Genomic DNA, 24,078 nt, shown 5'->3' with positions numbered 1-24,078 from the left:
GTTTATAGTCAAAAACCAAGAAGTGTCGGTGATTTAAAAAATTTACATAAGAGATGCATTTCAAGAAATTAATGCCCAGAGTGACTTGTGCAAAAATGGTTGTCGAAGCGTAAGAGATAGACTTCAAAGCTGTATAAATCAAGAAGGAAAACAATTTGAGCATTTGCGTTAATAAATAACATTTTATTTTCATTAATATAATTGTCTTATTACATATAGTTGTACGTATACGTGATCTCCAAATAAATGTTTTTTTACTGTCCACCTACTTTTGGCTCACCCTGTATATATATATGTATGTGTATTCTAGTTACTCTATTCGTATACTATAATGATCGCTTAAATGTATTGTTTCTGCCAATACGTAACGTATAACCTATGTGTGTTATGTTCTTGATTGCATTGATGGTATTATGACAATAAATCAATTATAGTTTGACAGCATAACTGAAAAATGTTATTAATAAGGAATGTTTTTGTGCTCCACCCGAATACAAAAAGCACTACCATGGACCTCGTGGCCAGGCATGGTCAAGTGTGTTAAGGCGTTCGACTCGTAATCTGAGGGTCGGGGTTCGAATCCCGCTCGCACCAAAGTTGCTCGTCCTCTCAGCCGTGGGGGCGTTATAATGTTACGGTCAATCCCACTATTCGTTGGTAAAAGAGTAGCCCAAGAGTTGGCGGTGGGTGGTGATGACTAGATGCCTTCACTCTAGTCTTACACTTCTAAATTAGGGACGGCTAGCGCAGATAGCCCTCGAGTAGCTTTGCGCGAAATTCAAAAATAAACAAACAAACAAGCCATGGCCCTCTAGAATGGAAATGCAGTATTAATAAAAGTACACACATTTATAATTAGCAGTTTGTGACAGCAAAAATAATGATCAACTTATTTTTGGTCTCTGTAATAAAACTTTTTGGGTTTTTGTTGAAGCTCTTTAGAAGATCCACAAAGTTGCATTATTGGACAACAGACCTGAGATTAAGCTCAGTCTATAAAGAGGAAAGTATATGTGATAATATTTTGTATATAAAATATTCCTGTCATTTTTCCGGGTTGGAACACATTCTGTGATATTTCACTCTTCCATTTGTAACCTTGTACGTTACTCGTTTATATGAAAACGTCGTCTCTTTCACTATGGGTGGTTACAGTTCGTGCAAACGTATCAGGAAAAAATGTGAGTAATTACAAGCGATTCAAACGTGTAAAAAAAAACAAATGCAACAACAACAAATGCACGCATAAACGTAAACCCAACAGTGAACATGAAGGCTGTCGTGTTGTACAACTGTCAGTACTGTACTCGGTAGTGTGGACGGTGTTGCTATATCATGTAAAACAATAATAGGACAGACGAAAGGTATGTTTAGGTTAAAACATCATAGTTTCAGTCTGATTTAATCTGTTTGTTGTTGATCGCCTTATTAGGAAGTTAATTCGTTTGCCTAGACATGTACAATCATTAAAGGTGATTTTCTTTAGATATTGAAAGGACCTGGTATGAAGTTGAAATATTTAAAGTTACAGGAATTACGTCAGTTCAAGATATAAACACTGTGCATGACTTGAAAGTATTTGGACAAAAACATAAAATAAGCAGTTTTAACAGTGGTTAGATTTCAACGGTGTGCGGTCCATGGAAGCAAGGGAAGTAGTGCTTTCCCAGTATATGTTAACAAAAATTATTGTTTAAGTATCAGTTAAATATGACGTTATGAACTTTCGATTGGTTCATATGGATGCACTTTACTACACTGTACATAATCAGTAATCATCTTGTTTGGTTTTTGGTTTGTTTTGAATTTTGCGCAAAGCTATACGAGGGCTATCTGCGTTAGCCGTCCCTAATTTAGCAGTTTAAGACTAGAGGGAAGGCAGCAAGTCATCACCACCCACCGCCAACTCTTGGGCTACTGTTTTACCAAGAATAGTGGGGTTGACCGCACATTATGACGCCTCCACGGCTGAAAGAGCAAGCATATTTGGTGTGACGGGGATTCGAACCTGCGACCCTCGGATAACGGGTCGAGTGCCTTAACCACCTGGCAATGCCGGGCTTCCCTCATAGGAAAGGCTCTATTTTTAACTAAAACAATTTTGTTACGTAATATATTCTTTAAACTATAAAATGCTTCTTACCTGAATAATTTTCTGGATAAAAAAATTCAAATTCATACTTGTATTAAAAAAGTTTTCATGTTATATTGGCTTGTTCTGTGGCATAAAGGAAGTAATTATCAGTTCATCTTCCTTCTAAATACATGCAAAATTGGAACTTACTGACAATTTGTAGTCTGTATCACTAAACAATTTAAGCGAAATAAATAATTTAGCTCCTCGTAATTATTATTTATAAATTAAAATGTACAATAAAGAAACCAAATATAATAAGAAAAAAATAATTTATAATTAATTTTCTTCCGATACTTGGAAACTTGTTGTTTCATGACCTGCACCTTGCTCTCGTGGCTTTTTGCCGCCTGTCTGGTTTCACGTGATGTGCAGGTGCTTCGGGCACTGTATTAAATTATGCTGTATTTTTCTGTATGCATACATCTTTTGTGAAGTGTCATCCTTCATATTTGAATATGGAGTCAAAAGATAGTAGGAAAGGTTGTAACTATATTATTAAAAGCTTAACAGTGAATAAGTTTGGTACAAAGAGTTTTAGTGATAAAGAAAGCATCATCAGAAATGGTTTGTTTTGAATTTCGCACAAAGCTACACGAGGGCTATCTACGCTAGCCGTCCCTAATTTAGCAGTGTAAGACTAGAGGGAAGGCAGCTAGTCATCACCACCTTGTATGCTTTTGCTTCCCCATCAGGGCAAATCACCGCACGTCCCTGTTAGGTTTAGTATTGTAAAGTGAAGTAATATCACAACCTTAATACCGTAAATTCCGGCGTATAAGTCGAAAATTTAACACCAAAATTCAAGTTTAAAAATCCATCCTCGACTTATACGGCGGTGACGTTTTTCATGACATGAATTCTAGTAAATTCAGATTCGAGAAAACCATCGCAAATCAAAATTATATGATATGACATATAGGTATTTATTTATAAAATAGTAAAATACTAGTAATCCTACTCAACATGAGATCGATCAAACACAAAGTCCCATTCCTCACCATTCAAATGGTCATCGTAAGGATCCTCTTCTGGAATAATGTCATGCTCCACTGATGATGAGGGGATATCGTCATCCTCTTCCCATAACATATCATCCTCCGTACCGTCCATCGCATTGGTAATTGAGCATTTTTGAATGAGTTGACAACGATTTTTAGATCAATAGAGTCCCAGGAATCTTTTACCCACTGACACACTGTAGGCAAAGATGCAGCACGCATATTTCCGGCGGCAGTGTAAGTTTTTTGACCCGATGCCATCCACTCATTCCACTTGGTGCGCATAGAATCCTTAAATGGTTTATTTAACGATACATCCAGAGGTTGCAGTACAGATGTTAATCCACCTGGAATCACCGCCATATCTGTTTTTTTCGATTTTAATGCTTTTTTCGTAGTATCCGTTAAATGTGACTTGAACATGTCCCACACTAACAACGATTTGGGTTTAAGCATGGCGCCTGGCCGACGGGCCCACACTTCGTTAATCCATTTGACACATCCACTATCGTCCATCCATCCTTTTTCTTGTACATGAACCACGACTCCTGGCGGAAACTTGTCTTTGGCATCGTTTTCTTTTAAATATTATCATAGGCGGCAGTTTCGTTCCATCGGCGAGGCAGGCCAATACGACGGTGAAGTGTTGTTTTTCGTGCCCTGTGGTCCTTACCAGAACTGTCTTTTCTCCTTTTTTGTTAATTGTAGTGTTGCCGACGACATCAAAAAACATGGGCGTTTCGTCCATATTTCCAATGTGAGCCATATCGTATTCATTTCGTTTTCTTTGATTGATGACGAAGGTCTGGAATTGCGTGATCTTGTAGTCCAAATCTTTCGGTAGCTGTTGAGCAATTTTTGTCTTTTGACGAATGACCAGATCATGACGATGCATAAAACGAGAACACCAACTGACTGTTGCCTTAAAATCCATGCTGTCTTCTTTATTCTTAGCTGCCCATTGTAAAGCTTTCAGTCGGATAAGGGCTCTTGTTACGATTCTGCCACATTGACGTTCAGATAACACCCATGTCGCTATTTCCTTCTCTAATCTTGGCCATTTTTCTTGATTTTGACCACGATTCGCACATTTGGTTAAGGGCAATTCTTTGATAGTGTTTTCTGCCTTCCTCCAATCTCTGACCAATTTTTCACTTATGCATTAGTGCCGAGCTGCTGCGCTGTTGCTACTGTCTTTGGCTGCTTGAACGACTTTTATCTTGAATGCTGCATCATATTTCATCCTTCTTAGTGGTTGACTGGACATCTTGCTTGTTTAACGATTTATAATTATTTAAAAATTTGTCACTGAAATTTGTAACTGACATTTTGAAACTGGGAATTGAAACTGGATAGACAGTTAAAAATTCATTCAGAGCCGATTGGTCAGCTAATTTCCTAGTTAAGCGTAGCAAGGTTAGACACACCAGATAAAAGAAAATCAATAAATTTGTCTAGACAGGAATACCGTAAGGTGCATAAAACGTGACACTTCTTCTTTTAGTGAAAGCCTTATTTGTCGAGCAAGCATGTCATGTTGGCCAATCAACGCAGATTTCTCACTTTACTTTGGCAAACGAAACGTCACGTGAGTGAAAGCGCGGCGAAGCGCACGAATGAGTCAGCAAAAATGAATTCTCAGAACACGTAGTGACAGAACTTTTGCTCTCTATTGTAAAGTGCAAATCTGTCATTTTTATGCCGACCAGAAGCGAGGCGTAGCTAGTCACAGCGGATAATAAGAATTCTTGAAAATGGCGCCGTCTGACAAGGTCTGCTGATGACGCAGTTGATTATTGAATATCACTTCCTTAGCTTCACCTCGCCGCTAATGCCGACTGAAATATTCCGACCAAGCGATTTGAGCCAGAGAAGGGGGTCGACTTATACGGCAGGTACATGTCAAAATCATGATTTTTAGGCCAAACTTATAGACCTCGACTTATACGCCACGTCGACTTATACGTCGGAATTTACGGTATATTTAAAAATACCAATGACTTATGGCAGTATTAAAATATAATTTTTCTTGATTATTGAACTTAGATACATATATTTACTTGTTAAAGTTGTATAATATATTTAAATTTACTGAATCAGAGATCCTTATGTAAAGGATATTTCCCCAGGCCCCTCTGGTGTTGGCGGCGTGACTTTTGCTAATAAAAGTGTGTATGAGATATCAGCTTACCAAATCACTGAGTAATATTAATACAACAACAAGATAATACTCGATAACTGATCTCTGTTAGGTTCTAACAGTAAAGTTGTGGCAGTTGGATATTAAATGTTGACGTACGTAGTGACCTATACAACTTCCATGTCTAGTTATTAATTAATTAGTAGAGGAAATGTAGCACGCAAAATAATTCTGAAAAATTGTCAACTAATTAAGAAACTGACTTAGATTATCGTAAATGTTAAACCCGACATGAATATTCTAACTTTATGTTGTACACGATGTGTGATGGTTGGGCAAGCTGTCTAGCAGGAACAAATGGATATCTTCTGGCCAAAAGTCATTTGATAAAATGATTGCAAACAAGTTATTATTTCTTTTAATTGTGACCAAATGAATGTCAGCAGAGGTCATTATTTATATGCATTATGACAGCATTAAATGACCTTTAAATATGTTATTTTCTTCGACTATTAATTAGTTAATGTTCTACATGAAACATGTCAGATGTCCCATAAAGACATCCCTTGAAACGCTTAGATAACATTGTATTTAACCAACACTGTCATATTACTGCCAGACACAGGCAAATAAAGAATGACATCGTATGAAGTGAAAGTAGAGCCGTGAGTAAGAGCGGACTAGATAAAGGAATGAAACAATTAGAGAACAGCTTGGTGTGAAACTGAAATGACCAGAGATTGAAGAAACTCGGCCATTTGGTGCACAGCTGCCAGTAATAGTATGTAATTTATAGTTAACAGAATACACGGACGTAGGAAATCCTAGGAAGTGTTTGATTAATGGTGTCAAAGAAACTGTTGAAATGTTCTTGATGGTCGCTTGTACCTACGAAGTTGTTGAAAGACACAAGTCGAGGTTAAAGTCTTTGAATATGATCTTAATCTATCAAACATTAAAAGAGACTATAATTTATATGATGGGTCAGTTTGGAGAATATGTCTCCTATTAATGTATGATTCACTGTACAGAGCAGGTTTTCTGTTTTTTTGCTAAACATGTTCCTTAAGCAAAGTTATCAATAGAAACAGTTGTTAAAACAGCCTTCGTTGATTATACATCTTATTATGTTATTTTTTAAATATTTGGTTGCATTGTTTGCTAGGAAACAACACGATTCATTCACGTTTAGGGGATACCTTTTTTGATGTCAACATTTTCAGTCTCGTGAACACACCTGTTCCCAAGCACGTGACTTAATCAGCGCTCTGTCGCAGCAATATGTGTATAAATATCGTATTTGTTCCTTCGACAGCCACCAGAGAAGTTACTGAGTGTTTTTAAAATGCGTCACGTTGATTGTTACCTAAGGTATGTTAATCTCCAACGAAGTAATTTATAAGTACATTCCAATATATCTGTATTCATTGATAGTAAATCATGATTAAAATAGTTGCTTCTCCTGGACCAGTAGTACCCTAGTAACCTGACTTAATGCTCGTCTCTAATATCTTTGTTCTGTTACCCCTGTGTTCTAGCTTAGGCCCCAGTTCTCTAATTCTAACCCTCTTGCTATCTCTACTGTCCGCATGTGTCCACTTCTGGCTATGTTTAGATAGATGACTCCCACTAGAACCTATTCACCTTTTAATTACTGGCTATGATACATTAACACATGTCCACTCCTGGAACATATACACTTTAATGATCGCCATTTCACCTCGAGAATATCTGGGTCTGATTTTATAGGATGGTCATAAGGTATAACGTTTACGGCTGTAGAATGCTGCTCAGATAATTACCACTTGAATTACTATAGTTAGACCTTAAGAATTGAGGGGGTGTCACTTGTTGGCACTTGCTGTTTTATACTGTGAATTTAATTAATTATTTCATTTATTAATCACTAGTTGGTTAGTTAGTTTTTGAATTTCGCGCAAAGCTACTCAAGGGCTATCTGCGCTAGCCGTCCCTAATTTAGCAGTGTAAGACTAGAGGGAAGGCAGCTAGACATCACCACCCACCGCCAACTCTTGGGCTACTCTTTTACCTACGAATAGTGGGATTGACCGTAACTTTATAACGCCCCCACGGCTGGGAGGGCGAGCATGTTTGGTGCAACTGGGATTCGAACCCGCGACCCTCGGATTACGAGCCGAACGCTTTAAAACGCTTGGCCATGCCGGGTCCTAATCACTAGTTACGTCAAAATTAACTTTTAACAATAAGTTTGAAAAAACGAACATAAGGGAAAACTAAAAAAACAATATTTACACAAGTTAAAGTGGAAAATTTAAATTGAATGACCTAAATTACGAGTGAAAGTTCACTAGTGTCCTCTAGTTATTTAATTTCGGCTTCTTTTAAAGAATTAGAAGTCTGCTTTACACATAACGTAGTCTCGTTTTCTGGTTTATGGATTTGGTCAAAGTAATCTATGAACCCCGAAACGAGAGTAAATGTAGAACTCTCTTATAGTCTTCAAAAGAAGTTGGAATTAAACAGTCGGCAAAGCGATATTAATATATTGAACTCTTACTCGTAGTTTATTTGATTGAATTTTGTAGAAACCACGTTAGTGGTCGGTGGAAATATTTGGTACAGGAAAAATCAAAATGACTTCAGTTGTACATGCATGCTTCCGCTCAGACAAATCACCTGGTGTAGTCTCAGTCTTGAAAAGTTCCTCCAAGTGCATGATTTTGTCAACGGGGGGAGACGAATTGATATTTTAACAACATAAATGATGTTCCCCTCTACTTCTTCTTTAGAATCCCGTTCATTGTAATCACTAACCCTTTCTGGGAACCCACTCATTGTAATTACCAACTAATCCTTTTGGAAACTCGTTTAATATTAATCACTAACCAACCATTTCTGGGAACCCGTTCATTATTATTATCAACTAACCCTTTTGGAAACTTTTTTATTGTAATCACTAACCAACCATTTCTGGAAGCCGTTCATTATTATTATCAACTAATCCTTTTGGAAACTTTTTTATTGTAATCACTAACCAACCATTTCTGGAAGCCGTTCATTATTATTACCAACTAATCCTTTTGGAAACTTATTTATTGTAATCACTAACCAACCATTTATGGAAGCCGTTCATTATTATTATCAACTAACCCTTTTGGAAACTTTTTTATTGTAATCACTAACCAACCATTTCTGGAAGCCGTTCATTATTATTACCAACTAATCCTTTTGGAAACTTTTTTATTGTAATCACTAACCAACCATTTCTGGAAGCCGTTCATTATTATTATCAACTAACCCTTTTGGAAACTTATTTATTGTAATCACTAACCAACCATTTCTGGGAACCCGTTCATTATTATTATCAACTAATCCTTTTGGAAACTTTTTTATTGTAATCACTAACCAACCATTTCTGGAAGCCGTTCATTATTATTACCAACTAATCCTTTTGGAAACTTATTTATTGTAATCACTAACCAACCATTTATGGAAGCCGTTCATTATTATTACCAACTAACCCTTTTGGAAACTTGTTTATTGTAATCACTAACCATTTCTGGAAGCCAAGCCATTATAATATGGTTTCAAGTGAAAGTTTCTGCACTATTTCTTATTTTTTACTAAAGGTATAAGTTAAGAAGAGATGGTTTAAGTAGACATAATGTCTAAAATTCAGGAGGTCGGTACTTTTCTCTGTGAGTAAATACAGTTAAATATTTATTGTTTTAATAATATATGTGTTAACTATAACACTTTTATCCATATGTATCTTTTATGCATCTGTTTTAATTTTGTCATGTAATAATTGAAAGTTATGTCTCTCCATTTTATTCGGTAGGCCAATGTTAACGTCAGATGACTCTGATTCCAGAAGAAAGTTGACGTTTTAGACATCTACCTAACCACGCCAGTTCTGAAGTGAGGAAAACAGCAAACCGGTTATGTTAATTTATATTGTGACTCTTCTACCAAAGTTAGATCTAACAAGATTTCCATTCCAAACGTCTTTTATAGCATTATGTACAGTATCTACCATGAACTTCTGGACAAAACTAGCTACTGCATGGACCAGAATTAAATATTCACTAATATTAATTTGAACTCTAATATCTGTCATTCAGTATAGTTGATTTAGTTTCACACTTCGCTAGTAAGAACTGGAAAAGTCAAGTGTGACTTGTGCAGGTACACTTTGTTATTGAAAAGTGATGTCGTCCTCTGGAATTGACAACTGGACCGATACGAAGAACGCTGTCAACACTACAGCACAGCATGGTGAGGTTAATATGCCTTATCATGCAAGACCAGAAACTTATATCGTCCCGTTGGTGTTTGCGGTCATTTTCCTGGTTGGCGTGATTGGTAATGGTACTCTGGTCTGGGTTTTTGTACGGAATAAAGTAATGCGCAGCATATCCAATACCTTCCTGGTTTCCCTGGCAGTTGGAGACTTGACTGTCCTTCTGTTTGTCGTTCCATTTATAGCGACCATTTACACTTTTGACAGCTGGCCGTACGGTGAGTTCGTGTGCAAGTTGAGCGAGTTTTTGCGTGACCTTTCCGTTGGCGTGACCGTCTTCAGTTTGGCTGCGCTAAGTGTTGATAGATATTATGCAGTTACCAGGCCCCTCCACAAACAGCGAGACGAGCATCAGAAAATAACATCCATCACTGTAGTAGTGGTCATATGGGTAATCTCGATTGGGCTGGCTATACCAGGTGCTTATTTTTCTTTCATCCATAAAATGGTGGCCAATGGAGAGGTCATCAAGATATGCTACCCCTTTCCTCCGGAACTAGATCAATGGTATCCTCGAGCCACAGTGTTAGTCAAATTTCTGGTGTTATACGTGATTCCCATGGTGGTGGTTACTATATTTTATACCCTAATGGCTCAGCACATTCTTCTGAGCACTAAAAAAAATATAACAAAGAATGCCAGCCACGCTCGACAGCTGAAGGCGCGCCACAAGGTGGCGTGGACTGTCTTATCCTTGGCGGTTATATTCGGCATCTGTTTTTTTCCGAGCCATCTTTTTATGTTATGGTTTTATTTCTACTCGGACTCTTGGAACGCCTATAACGACTTTTGGCATGCTTGGAAGATTGTTGGCTACGTTCTGACTTTCACCAACAGTTGCCTCAACCCTGTCGCCCTCTACTGCATTAGTAGCGTTTTCCGTAACTACTTTCAACGCTACCTTTTCTGCTGTTGCCATAATGCCCTTCATCGACAGCGCCCTCTCACTTACCGCACTACCTATACATCTCTTAGAAGCTCTACAAAAAACGGTGCTACAACAAAAGTGTAGTAAAAAACACTCGAATAAAACATTTCAAATTTTGTTATTCAATTGTCTCAGAATACAACAATATCATTATTAAAGAGTAAAATGTGTAAAACAGTATGGTACCATGATTATTGTACGACACACATGAAAGTAAAATTGTACTATTAATAAGATGTAACATTGTAAAACAGCATTATTCAATTATTATTATAAAATGAGTAAAAACAGTATAGTACTATATACTCTTCTGAAGTGTAAAATAATGAAGTATCAATATTAATATTACATGGTTTTATATATATTAATAACAAAGTTGGTCTGTCTCTTATGAGAGATATTATATTTATTTTGAACTTTGATACATATGTTATCCATAGATGAAATATAAGAATATGCTCCTACAAAACTGAACATCAGAAGTGGTGTCAAGAGATTCATAGTCTATACGATCATCTGGCTTTGAAGACCTGTGTAAAATATACCACAGAAGTTTTGTTATAGAATAATTCTGATGTGAAAGTGTAATGAAACGTTAGTTAAACGAAATTTTTGTTAGACTGAGATTGTTTTTTGAATATGGTTTTGTTACATATTACTATAACAAGGAATTTTGTTTATAATAACATGTCTTATTTCACATCACAATTGTTCAAATTAGGAATTACAACTAAGTTTTAGTGTTTGCTTGGATAGCTTTAAAAAAGTCAATATTTTTTCGGTCTCAATGTTCATTGTAATGGTCCTGTGTATTGGAAAAAAATTAACACTATTATTGTAACATTAGTAAATAATCAGTTTACATTTATGTACAGTCAGTTTACTCTAAACTTAGACAGTAACATTTGGCGACTTATTATCCTAGATGCCACCACTTCTTTAATTAAAATTACACTGAAGGAATTGTTCAACGGTCACAAGACATTCTCAGGAAATATTGTGTAAAATTTTGTTTATAAGCAGTTATACCAATCTGACCCCATTTACTAAATATGAAATTAGCGACAGTGCTTGAAGCAAACAGCTATTTTGTTAATTTAAAGTATGTATTTAAAACTAACCTAAATATCTTAAGATGGCCGAACCTCGTGACATATTATTGGGATTATGGCCGAATATATTGTTAAAAGCTAGGTTACCTCACTGATAAGACAATGCATTCTCATTTTTATAGATAAGAACGTAAGAAAAGTATATTTAATTAACTATACTCATTATGAGGTTGGATTTCAGATTCGTTCAACAGTTAATATTGAAAAGTTAGTCATAACAAATTATACATTTAATGGTGTTATTAAATATATCTACTCACCGTAACACTAATTACAAAAAGTTCTAAGTGTAATAGTATTGTCGTGACAGATCAATTTGTTTAGAATAACACTAGTTAAAACGGGTTATAATCTAATATCATTAATATTTTGTTAAATTAACAAATTTATCCATACTAACACTAGTTACAGCGAGGTCTGAATGTAATGATGTAACAACCTAGAAAAATTTACCTACGATAACACTAGTTACAACTTGTTCTAAATCTAATTATAGTGCTTATCTTCATAAATAAACGTATCTGCTGTAAAAGTGTTGTTTGTAGGTTTCTAATCCCTTGTCATTAACATGTGTGAACATATTTTATAAATGTAGTTTTATTACTTACAACTTGTTCTAAATCTAATTATAGTGCTTATGTTGGTAAATAAACATATCTACTGTAACACTATTGTTTATAGGTTTTTAATCCCTTGTCACTAACACGTGTGAACATATTTAAGTCTCGACATATCCTCACCTCCGACCATACTCGATCTGATGACTGAACATCTTGATAATAGTCCTGCAGCATAGATTTCATAGCAATTGTTTCGATCACAAAGCTGCCATGTTTGAAGCACACCCTTCTTCCCGCCTGCTTTCTAAAGTCTATATAGTGTACAAGGACTGAGATTTTTAATCGCTCGTTTCAACAACCTGGTCGAAGAGAAATACATAGGTGTTACATCCGGCAACTTAACTGGCATGTCTTCGTATGGAATAGCTTGGATATCTGTTTCATTTTGCAGCTGCTTGACGTATGTGATGGTTGAACTGATATGTCATGGAAGCAGCTTCTAAATGCATAACTTCTATCGCTTTTTCAGACGGTGATAATTCTTGATTATGTTGTTTTCTGTTGAATGGGACACGTGGATGGCTTTTAGCACTAACCTCTGTTTTCGTGAAATCTCGTTTGTTACAAGACCCAACACTTTGTTTACCATGGTTGATGTACATATTATTGTAGATATCTTTCTGTGTGGTCCTGGTGTCCCAAGCTGACCCACATCTCTTTGTTTTCTAATTAAAAAGGATAACCTCTTTTTGGAAGTTCTAAATATTCAATCTAAACATATCTTCATAACTTGAGTGTTACATATTCCACAATGGATCAGATTTTGGTGACATCACCCTACCTACTTAACGACAAACAATATCAAAATGAAGTTCTGGTAATTCCATTCCACTGTGACGTCATATCAGCTGTGGTACAGACGTGTCTTGTTGAATTGTATATTCAACAACATTTTAGTATAACGTATTGAACTCTCCATAACTTTGTTCATCTGTATTGAATCTAAATTGGTTAACATATAAAGTAATCATATGATGTCACTTAACTTGATTCCACGATTTATATACACATTAATAATGAATAGGCTTAATGTGTGCCCCGAACTCAACTTCTCAACTTCTCCTATTTCTCCTCCTTTTTGACAGGTAGAGCCTGTTCTTTGTTATTTAATGCTGGCTTTATGTAGAAATCCTCTGTCGTATATTTTAAAACACGTTTAAATTGCAAATCTGAATACATTGGTTCCACCATCAGGAGGCTTCAGAAGGGATACACAGAATACTGTTGTTTAAAAACACACGTTGGCCTGCTGTGATATCTAAACAACAGTTTGAAATTATTTTACAAACCAACAATGAAAGTAACCTACACATATTGGAAAGTATTGCTACCCCACTTAGAAAGCCAGCACTCAACAACACACAACAAACTATACCAGCTGACTCAACAACACACCACAAGCACTCAACAACAAACAACAAGCTATACCAGCTCACTCAACAACACACAACAAGCTATACCAGCTGACTAATAAACAATTTTTACATTAGGCAAACTGCCATAAAATGTTTAAAATATTTGTTTTTTATTTAAAAATACAAATGACAAAAATATATGATCCAAACCATGCATGGGCTGTATTATTAAGTAGACCATCAGTCCTAGTTGTGGAAATAAAGCATACAATGTGTTAGTCAAACACTAAACTACAGTAACGTTTGTTTCTTAAGTCTTGGTGAGAAGACTTGATTCCCTAAAAATAAATGAACATCGATGTAGTTTAGGTTACAAAACATAGCAAATATCTAATATACGTCTCCTGCACGAACGTAACATATCACGTAAAATTGTATCAGTTGTACAAGCACGCTTGTAGTATAAAAATTTAGTATGTCCTTGTAAAGATGTTAATTCTATTACACTTTAAAAAGACGCACTTCATGAATAACCCACAATTCCTTACTAATGTGGACCGAAACGCACGTTTTTCATCTATTATTATTTTCGACAATAATTGTTGTAACTTTTTATACTTCCATTTCAGCTTCGCGTTTATCCAGAGAAGAATATTTCATCTTGTTTCTGATTGGCTGGAACCAGCTTCGAGCAAACACATAAATAGCTTGTCGGTGTCTATAAACGAGTAACGATACCATTATCATACAGATCACTATTATTAGCACCATCACTACGTAGGCGGCGCTTAGGTGGTCATGAAAATCAGTTTTTTTCAACGGACATTCTAGGTCGTAAAGTGTGACATGTTTTATTAGTTTCCAAACATTTTGGGGATGAAACCTATTTACACACTGCAACCTTTCTTTGTCGGTTACCCTAGTTTTAGTGGTGGCCAACCAGCGGTACATGTCCGTTAGGTGGCAGTCACATTCAAATGGATTCCCTGTCAAGTTTACTTCGAGTCCAGGCACAGCGTCTAAAAGGTGGATGGTTGAATTTTTTAAACACGATATTTCGTTACGACTCAGATCAACAAGTTCCAAGCGTGGAAGACAGGTAGAATTAAACCGGAAGTCTGTCATTCTGTTTCCTCCCACGTAAATCTCCGTCAGCGACGGCATGGAACAAAAGAAGTTTCCGTTCAAAATGCTGCTAAGTTCGTTCTGTTCCAGGTTTAAAATCCGCAAGTTGTCCAGTTGACTTTTCTGGAGAACATCTTCGAGGTTGTTTAAGTAATCGGAAGATGCGACTTTTTCGGTGAAGGCATTCTTTAGATGCAGCTCATCTAGATGATTAAAGTTACTGAACATCCGAGAATGTCGATCCTTGCTAACGATGTAGAGGTCGTTGTCGTTCAGTACCAACTTTTTCACGAACTTTACGTGATGAAAGGTTTTTCCCTTGATACTCTGGATATGATTGTTAGACATGTCAATGGTGTTAAGTCGGTTGTACATCGCTGCAGTGCCAAACACGTTAAAAGGCAGGTCAGGAATACGGTTGCCAGTGAAAATAAGGACTTCAGTTTCTAAGGGTAGCTCTTTTAGCATCACTGCGTCGTGAAAATTAGTGTTTGTGCAGTTCGTAACGTAAGTCAGTTTCCCTTCGGGTCCGTACGGCACTTCTCCACAAAGGCATTTGCCTTGAAACTCCGCCGGACAAACAGACGGAAATCGGGATTTATGTGAAGGCGAGACATTCTTTACCTCTGTCACTTCACTGTAGACAAAAGGCCAAGCTCCACTTAGAAACAAAGTCACAGTTGCTAACCCTAATGCTTGTAGTAGGTTTCGGGGCCCGCCTTCTATATGAAGTGTAGCCATGGTGAAAGCTGAACTGTAAAGATAAGAAACTAGCTAAAACAACGTATTACAATAAAAACACAGTAGGGTTTCACAGTCTATCCAACTAGTATCACTTTACTTGTTTGTGTATTTGTATTACAACATTTATTTTGTATTAGATAATTTTTGACCAATGATCCCTACTTTCCGTTAAAATTGTATTTTTTAATTCTATTATCATACATTTACAAACAACGATTTATAAACATAATAAAATGACTTAGCTTTCGGAGAACATTACTTCATGTTTTGATAGAAGACTGGTTTGTCTTCTTAATAACCTAACAGAAATCTATAAAACGTATAATAATTTTGCACTTACATTAAATTAGGAACAAGTAACATGTCCCTAATAAAAGTGTTTCCTGTCCCTTCCTCTAGGGGGATTTTCAGAAGCTAAAGTACATACTTATCCATGTGTTTACTGCCACTGGATGACAAACATGAAAATAACTTTGGTTGATTTAGGTACAAAACATGTAATGTTTTTTCTTGAATAAATTGAGTAAGCAATTTCAAAAACGTGTTGTGTGTCCTTTGTGACATGAACTATTTACTTATTTGCTAAGTTCCCTGTCGCACCAAACATGCTCGCCCTTTCCTCCGTGGGGGCGTTATAATGTTTCATTCAATCCCACTATTCGTTGGTAAAAGAATAGCCCAAGGGTTGGGAGTGAATGGTGATGCCTTTCCTCTTGTCTTACACTGCTAAATTAGGGATGACTAGCGCAGATAGCCCTTGAGTAGCTTTGCGCGAAATTAAAAAAAAAAAGCTAGGTAGTTAATATATGGTTAATTTATTCAGGCATAAGTAAACTGCCGATAAAAAACAAATGTTCACAAGAACAAAATAGATAAATTTTATCAATTGATGCAAAGCATAATTTTATCTCCAAAAGGAACATGAAAATTACAACAAATGGAAACATCTATAGTGTAGAGAGAATGTTCTATAGATAAAACTCTCAATGCTAGAATGAACCCTTTAAAAACATCATATAACTTTACTTAAAAACAAAATGTCGCTGGTAATTCTTCTACATTTAAACAGTTGATAACAATATAAAACATAACTTTATCAGTTGAACTGATAGCTATTAGACCAACTAGAATTAAAAGTAGAACGTAATATTAGTAAGAGCAGTAGACCATAGGCTGATTCTTATTAGGTCTATTAATACCTGCAGTAGAGCTATGTAAAATGAATCGTAAAGTTTTGTATAGCTGTTACTTTTAACGAGTTCTGTCGTTTTTCTTTCGTTAATACAAGTACGGGATATTATTGTTATAAGTTTAACATCAACTAACTTGACAGATTTAAGGAACTGTTCCATTTCAACAAGTTACTAAAAATAACTAGCATACCTGTGAGTTTGCATTGAAGAAAGAGCAAGGAACACCTGTTGGTTGTTCCTGTAAAGATTGGTCGAAAGAAATTCTACTAAGAACGAACTAAAATAATCATCTTCTCATAATATTTGTTTAACATTTGGCAAAACTATTCTTTATAATGCCAGCTTAAAGACGAAGGAAACAAATGTATGTATCCGTGATTTACACCTTTCGAATATGGCGTCCTACTTCCCCAGACAAGGCCAGGCTGATTTCTGCTCTAGAACCTGTCTTACTCACCCTTTTAGTTATGTACGTGTTGTTTGTTGCTTTCTCAAAAACGCGTCAGTTCGTGACTAGGGTTTGCACTCCCGCCCATGAGTCATTCAGAATGTCCGGTTTTAGCCATGGTATAACAGAGATCACAAGTGAACTAGTTAAAAATATTGTTTCAAAGTTCCGAGTATACCATTTTAAAGTCAATAACGTATTAAAAAAAAAAAAGAATAGATATGTTTTTATTATAACAAAGCCATACCGAGCTATCTGCTGAGTCCATCAAGGGGAATCGAACCCGCTGATTTTAGCACTGTAAATCCGTAGACTTACCGCTGTACCAGCGGGGGACTTGATTGATTGAAGTGATACGTTTTAGTACAAAACACAATAATGTCACTCAAAACCAAGCTGCACATATTGCTTCTCAAAAAGATGTGACTTTTGTCCACTAATAGTCAAGTATAAGGGAGGGGGAACCTGTACTCGAATTGGCGACAAAAACAAAAAAGACAGCCTTATATATCAGAGCTATATTACTCTGAAGACACAGTTAATTGTTACTTATTGAATCTAGGTCGAGGACTGATCTAGAATAAAGAAGCATTGGTTTAATTTGTTTACTTGAGCAACTTTTGGTGATTAAATTGAACTGAAACAAAATTAAATATAAAAAAAATAATACATATTAGCTAAGGAAGTAGAAAACATAAATTATCGTCCTCTACCAACAGTTGTAAACTGTGGATGGCTAGAGCAAATAATCCTTATGCAACTTTGCACAAATACGAGAAATAAACTTTACCTGCATAAAACACAAATCTCTAAATCCTATAAAATAATCTATTTTTTTAACGGACTAAGCAAAACATGGCAACAATAAGGATGAAACAAAAACAGTTTATTAAAATAAAACAGAAAAAATCCAAAACAAAACTCTCAGACAATGATAATACAAATTTTATCACTTACAAAAAAGTAATTAGCAAACCGTGCATGATCAGGACTAGATACAAACGTTCATAAACAATAAAATGTAAACCTCAAAATAATTAACTCCAAGAAATATCAAAGAAATTACGGGAAAAAAGCAGATAAATAAATAAAATTAATTCACCAGAGAGTAGCACAAAGTTTCAAAATTAAAGTACTTCTGGATGTTAAAAATATCGATCAATAATTAACAATAATTATTTCTAACTATATCTCGTAAAATAACTTGTTTTCAAGTTTAAGGAAAGCTTTTTACTTACCATTGTTATTAGACCATGAAGTTACATCTTATGTGTCTAGTTAATTTATATACTTTTTCATGGCAGTAGCATCTGTACGCCATTGCTATGGGAAGATTGGGTCGGTTTCAGAATATGTAATGCTCAAATTCAATGTGCTCTACTAAACCGTCCCCCCGCTAGTACAGCGGTATGTCCCCAGATTTACAACGCTAAAATCAGGGGTTCGATTCCCCTCGGTGGACTCAGCAGAAAGGCCGATGTGGCTTTGCTATAAGAGAAACATATTAAACCAATAGCGAGTTAGCTAGCGCTTTAATGTAACTAAAACTCACAGTTGAGCAAAATGATAACAGGAATAATAAATGAATGGTAAACAAAACCATAACAAAATGAAATTAGAATTCTTTATCTGACCACTTGTGTTTATTGCCATGCTATCTGATTACTAGAAAGAAATTTAAAAGATAAGCAAATCTATGAAACACATTACTGATGTCAATACAGTTTTGTAGAATTTTGTTTTAGTATTTTCTATCCTTTAGTGTCGCTGTTAACTTAGTAAGGTAGATTCGAGTAATGTGTATGCTATATTTATAAAGAAAATTTTCGTGATCGTGTTTAATCCCGTGATTTTAGATAAAACAAAAAAGTGGTAGTTGTTATTTGTATACGATTTTATTTAATTATATATATTGGTTAAAAGACAGTAAAAACGGAAAGGCGACATGTGCTTCCCCCTGAGGCAAGAAACCAAAACTACACAATTGATCACGAGTTTTGACTTTATCCTTGAATAGATGAAATGTTTACGGTAGTACTTCTGTAATTCGTGTTTAGGGTTTGTTTTTCAGTTTAAATTTTAGTAGGTCCTAAATAACCTTTTTTGATCACAGGCTTAACTTTTACTCTAGTTTTAAAAGTTAAAAAGACGTCTAATATAGTGTGGAAAGTTAGTATTACAAGTGGTGCTAATAACATGCCTGTGGCTTTAAAGAAAATGTCGAAATTGAGTAGTCTTAATAATATTACTAGTACTATTTGTGTTATTACAGATTCTTTCTTTCGCACGAAATTTAGAACTTTATTTAACTTTAAGCAAGATTCTGTAAACGTATTTTCTGTGATATTTGGATTGGTAACGTTGCTGCAGTTATTTATTACTATTAGTAAAGTGTCTGCACAGCAAATAGAAGTTTCAACTCACGATCTGGCTTTCAGCAAAGAAGATTTCGGATGTTTTTCCGTTTACCTCAGCAAACCCGTTAACGTCGATGTGGCGGTCAGTTTTTGGTATGAACATGGGAACGTTATTAATTGCTTACCTAATAATTGGACTATTCCTACAAATTCCAACTTATCTTTGAGTTATAATGTGACAGCAAGAGAAGAAGGACACACAACTGTTCGAGTCAACGTTACACCGAACAACTTCATGGACTTGAATGCCTTTGTGAGAGTAAACGTTTACAGGAACGAGGGTTTGATAATACTGTGCTCTATTATTGGTTGGATGTACTTTGTTGCCTGGTCTGTCTCATTCTATCCTCAAATATATATGAATTGGAAAAGAAAAAGTGTTGTTGGACTGAATTTTGATTTTGTAGTATTAAATCTAGCAGGATTTTTCTGCTATTCTGTTTATAACTTATGTTTTAAATATGTCTATACTGTGAAGTGTGAGTATTTTAATTTATTTCCAACAAGTATTATCCCAGTTGAATTAAATGATATTGTTTTTGCTGTTCATGCAACTTGTGCCACAGTAATTACTGTCGTTCAGATATTTTTATATGAAAGAGGTGAACAGAGGGTTTCTCGTATTGCATGTGCTTTTCTATCTTGTTTATTTCTTGGTGCTGTCATCTTCTTGATTGTAATCTTTGCAGGAGGGATTCCCAAACACCCCTGGCTATCACTACTCTACTATTTGTCATATGTGAAACTGGCCATTACTTTAACCAAATACATTCCACAGGCTTACTTTAACTGTAAACGTCGTTCCACGTCTGGCTGGAGTATTGGAAATATCTTATTAGACTTCACAGGAGGTTTTCTGAGTATTCTTCAGATGTTTCTGATTGCCTATAATTTTGACGATTGGATGTCGGTGTTTGGAAATTTTACGAAATTTGGATTGGGGCTTATTTCAATTTTGTTTGATATATTATTTATTGTACAACATTACTGTTTATTTCGAGAAGATAAATATTACAACCAAATGGAATCTTCAGACAACTTGGCAAATGATGACAATGCATGATGTCTATAAACATGCCTTAAAGTGTGAAATTTGTTCAAATTTAGATCTCATTCACTGAGCATTTGAACAATTAAAGTGTCATTTTCTTAATAATATTTGAAAACTCCATGTAGTATTTTATCATGCTAGGGAGAATGAATAGATTGGAGAATACCAGTAACTGGTAGATATCAAAGTATAAAAATGTTTGTTAGATGCTGACTTCCCCTTAAAAAATAAAACTATAACAGTTTCTCTTTAAGGAGTATTTCAATTACAAGTTTTATTTAAACCAACATGCAAATGAATACCCTCTTAATCCTTACAGTATATTAAAAGTTTCAGTGGAAAGTTATTGTTTTAACTGCTAGTAAGGTGTAGGATTCTTTTGAATATTTAACTAATTTTATTCAGACAGAGGTTTAATTGAAGAAAATAACTTGAATGATGACAGTTTTTGTTTCCTATACATTTACGTTATATCATTACCTGCTTCTCAGTTATAAAAATTATCTTGTAACTTTTATACAGTAATCAAAATTGCTAGGTTTTACAATACTCTCTTGGTTTCTGTGAATGTATGGAAGAAGAAAAGAAAACAAGAACATACAAAGTATGATATTTATAGGCTATCAGAAAACGTTAGGCTTTTTTAAAGTGCCTTATTTAACTAAATTTTTCTTATGGCTGTAAATATTAATAGAAAACCAAATAATTATTGACTTCATTTGCTTGTTTTAATTTTACTTCTTCTGACTTATTGATTTATAAGAATATATTTTTGTTGATGAGAAACACACTTGATAAAAAATTTATTTCAGAATGGTTGGTATGGGTATTAACACTTTTATGGATAAGGAGAGAACAATGTTTTGACTTTTCTTGATCAACTTCAGGTTAACAAAGAAGATGACCTAGGAAGGTTGAAACGTTGTTCTCTGCTTGTGAATAAAAATGTTAATACCCATACCAACTGTTCTGAGACGCAAGAATATATTCTAGTCAGTTTATCTAAAACTGGACTTACTAATTTTATAACATTTTGGTGTATATAACTGTTAGTGATAGACTGATAAATATTATTTTTATGTTTACATGCATATATATGTATATATGGTTATCATTTTGCTATTTACTCAATAAAACAAAAATTAAAATATCTAGAAATACCGATTGAACATTGTAGTTTTAACTGAAGGAAAAAAATTGGTGTTCTATTAATAAAATATTAGATGCACTTCTGATATACTACATTATAGGTAGTTCTGTACTTGATATAAAGTTCTTTAATAAGTAAAATTGTGAAATAGTTGAAAAAGTGTTATTATATGTATTGAATTATAAGTGTGTACATTACCTTTTACAGAAAAGTATTTTTTTCTATTATTAAATTTATTTCTAATTACTTGGTAAATCTTACTAGCCTACAAGTTGTCAAACCAAAACAAGTGTTATGAACAAAGGTGTTAATGTTTTTGTAGTATACACAAAAATTATATATTGTATGCTATCCAGAGTTTTAGAAATTGAAATTTCTCAAAAAAAATTGTTACTTTAGTTACAGCTGTATATGTACTTGTTGTGAATCTTTACCTTATGATATTGGCACACGTTACAAGTTGAAAAACACCTGTTACAAAGCTCGCATATTAACAGTATAAAATATAAACTTTTTCCATGTTAGGCATGTTTTTATTTCATCTTTGTTATACAATTACCATCCATTAACATTGAAGAATAACTAATCTTATTGAAGGAGAAACATTCTTTTTGTAACTAGGTTTACGACTGGTAATGTTCGTACTGTTCATTTGTAATAAAAAACAAATGCACATTATGAAAATATGAAAACGTCCAAATCGTTAAAATCCTAAATTTCTGTTAAATAAAGAGAATTGGCTGCATATTGTTATCGCGTAATAAAGGGTACAGGTGTAAAGTTGATATTATATTGCTATGTAATTTTAATAAATTCAAATGTATACACTTTTTTTGTGAATACTTTTATTTGAAGGAATATGACAGTGATATCTATTCATTCTGTGAAGGGTGATTTTTGTATTTCTTGATATACAGATTTATGTGTTTAACCTTTAATTATTTATATGTTTTAAAACTAACCAAATGAGTATAGCATTAATACATATAATTTTTGAAAGGTCAGTTTTAAAAAATTGTGTTTACAAATAGTTGTCAGATTTATAAAATATAGTGGTTATTTATCTAATGTGCATAACAAGAAACTATATAAATTAAGACAAATATATTTGTTCAGAATACAGAAACTTTTGTTATATTTTATTAAGAACTAGAACACTTGTATTCTTACAGTTTGTGGTATAGTGTCAGTAAACAAACAACTTCATCAAAGTTTAACCATAGAAAACTGAACTGGATAATCCAAAATTAATTCCAAATAAGTGGGCAGAGCAAATAGGATTTTTTAGATTGTATGTACAAACATATTCATTAGAAGTCTTAAAGATATAAGAATTTCATTGAAGGCCACATTTGTGGTACTGTGTTTGGTCTTGGGTAGGACCTTAGAAATGACAATGAATTATGAGAAATAGTTAAAGAGGAAGGCTAGTTGGACAATATTTGAGAAGAAAGACTATACTAGATGGAAATTTTTAAAGAGGGATCTGATTGATGTGTTAAAGATTATAAAAGTGTTGATGCTTTAACTTTTTTTTTTTTAATTTCATGGTGTAAATGATAGGACTAAGTGACACAATTATAAATTGTCAGGGTAGAAGAAATCTTCGTCCAAGACAGCTATATTTCTCTTACAGGGTGATTGGCCTTTGGATTTTGTTGCCTTCAGATTTGGTATTAATTTATAGGAAGTCTTGATAAATGTCCAAATAACTAAAGATTGATTGTTTTAGTTTTTAGCCATTGAGATGGACTATTAGGTCCAGTGATGTAATTAAATTATGAATGAGATAGTCTATTGGGTCCACTGGTGTACTTAAATTATGAATGGGATGGACATCTAGATCCACTGATGTAATTAAATTACACGTAATTCTTTCATTAAGTATAATTTAAATTTAAGGTAACAAATGTCAAAAGAAAATTAGGCTCTGCTCTCATATTTTCACGTTTAGTTCACTAACAAAGCTGTAATATTAGAAAAATTACATATTTTATTGTAGGTGCCAATACAAATAGCTGAATTTCACCTAACAGGAAGAAAGTAAAATGGATTAGATATATTAGCCACAAACCATTGCGTAACGGGTTTTGTAAGAATAGTTGCTATTAATAGTTAATAGGTTTATGTTACTACTTAAAAAAAGCTAAATTGTGTTTAATTAGAGAATATTCGACTCAACCACAAAAACAGCAAAAAGTATTGACTTTCCTAACAGAAAGTTATGATACAAAGTCAAGTACTTAAAGAATTTAAACGTCCTTCATTAAAACATAAGGAAACTTGAATTCTGTAAAATAGCTTCAGAAATTAAAATGGGTTATATCAAAATAAGTTTTTTGTAGTTGACAATGTCGTGAACTTTGTCTTTCCAT

General features: G+C 34.4%; 2 protein-coding genes and 1 pseudogene across 6 annotated transcripts; 2 read left to right on the top strand and 1 right to left on the bottom strand.

Annotated features, from left to right (window-relative positions):
- The first annotated feature begins 1,271 nt into the window (after positions 1-1,271).
- On the top strand, positions 1,272-12,172 carry LOC143257183 (neuropeptide CCHamide-1 receptor pseudogene; annotated as a pseudogene). 2 transcript variants are annotated; one of them, XR_013031728.1, is made up of 2 exons: positions 1,272-1,364; positions 9,099-12,172. The product of XR_013031728.1 is annotated as a neuropeptide CCHamide-1 receptor pseudogene, transcript variant X2 (transcript). The 2 variants fall into 2 exon arrangements; XR_013031727.1 differs by lacking the exon at positions 1,272-1,364 and adding an exon at positions 6,463-6,646.
- A 1,551-nt stretch (positions 12,173-13,723) lies between these two features.
- LOC143257182 (trophoblast glycoprotein-like) lies at positions 13,724-19,649 on the bottom strand. Of its 3 annotated transcripts, XM_076515545.1 has the most exons (3): positions 19,510-19,644; positions 18,324-18,573; positions 13,724-15,454 (listed from the first exon to the last, which is right to left on the bottom strand). In XM_076515545.1, exon 3 carries the CDS (start codon positions 15,439-15,441, stop codon positions 14,188-14,190), a length of 1,254 nt encoding a protein of 417 aa, XP_076371660.1. In that variant the 5' UTR covers positions 15,442-15,454; positions 18,324-18,573; positions 19,510-19,644; the 3' UTR covers positions 13,724-14,187. The 3 variants fall into 3 exon arrangements, with proteins under 3 accessions (XP_076371660.1, XP_076371659.1, XP_076371658.1); XM_076515544.1 differs by lacking the exon at positions 18,324-18,573 and having other exon boundaries at positions 19,510-19,649; XM_076515543.1 differs by lacking the exons at positions 18,324-18,573; positions 19,510-19,644 and adding an exon at positions 16,828-17,088.
- LOC143257181 (uncharacterized) lies at positions 19,055-22,829 on the top strand. The gene has a single exon (XM_076515542.1). It carries the CDS (start codon positions 19,282-19,284, stop codon positions 20,563-20,565), a length of 1,284 nt encoding a protein of 427 aa, XP_076371657.1. The 5' UTR covers positions 19,055-19,281; the 3' UTR covers positions 20,566-22,829.
- Positions 22,830-24,078: the final 1,249 nt, after the last annotated feature.

Source organism: Tachypleus tridentatus, chromosome 7, assembly GCF_004210375.1.
Source record: "Tachypleus tridentatus isolate NWPU-2018 chromosome 7, ASM421037v1, whole genome shotgun sequence".
Classification (NCBI taxonomy): Eukaryota; Metazoa; Arthropoda; class Merostomata; order Xiphosura; family Limulidae; genus Tachypleus; species Tachypleus tridentatus.
Note: the sequence above shows the minus strand (reverse complement) of the source record. Positions and strands in the feature narration are given on the sequence as shown.

Coding starts and splice junctions, on each gene's coding strand:
- LOC143257181 (XM_076515542.1), top strand. CDS start 19,282: ATGCCTGTGGCTTTAAAGAAAATGTCGAAATTGAGTAGTCTTAATAAT.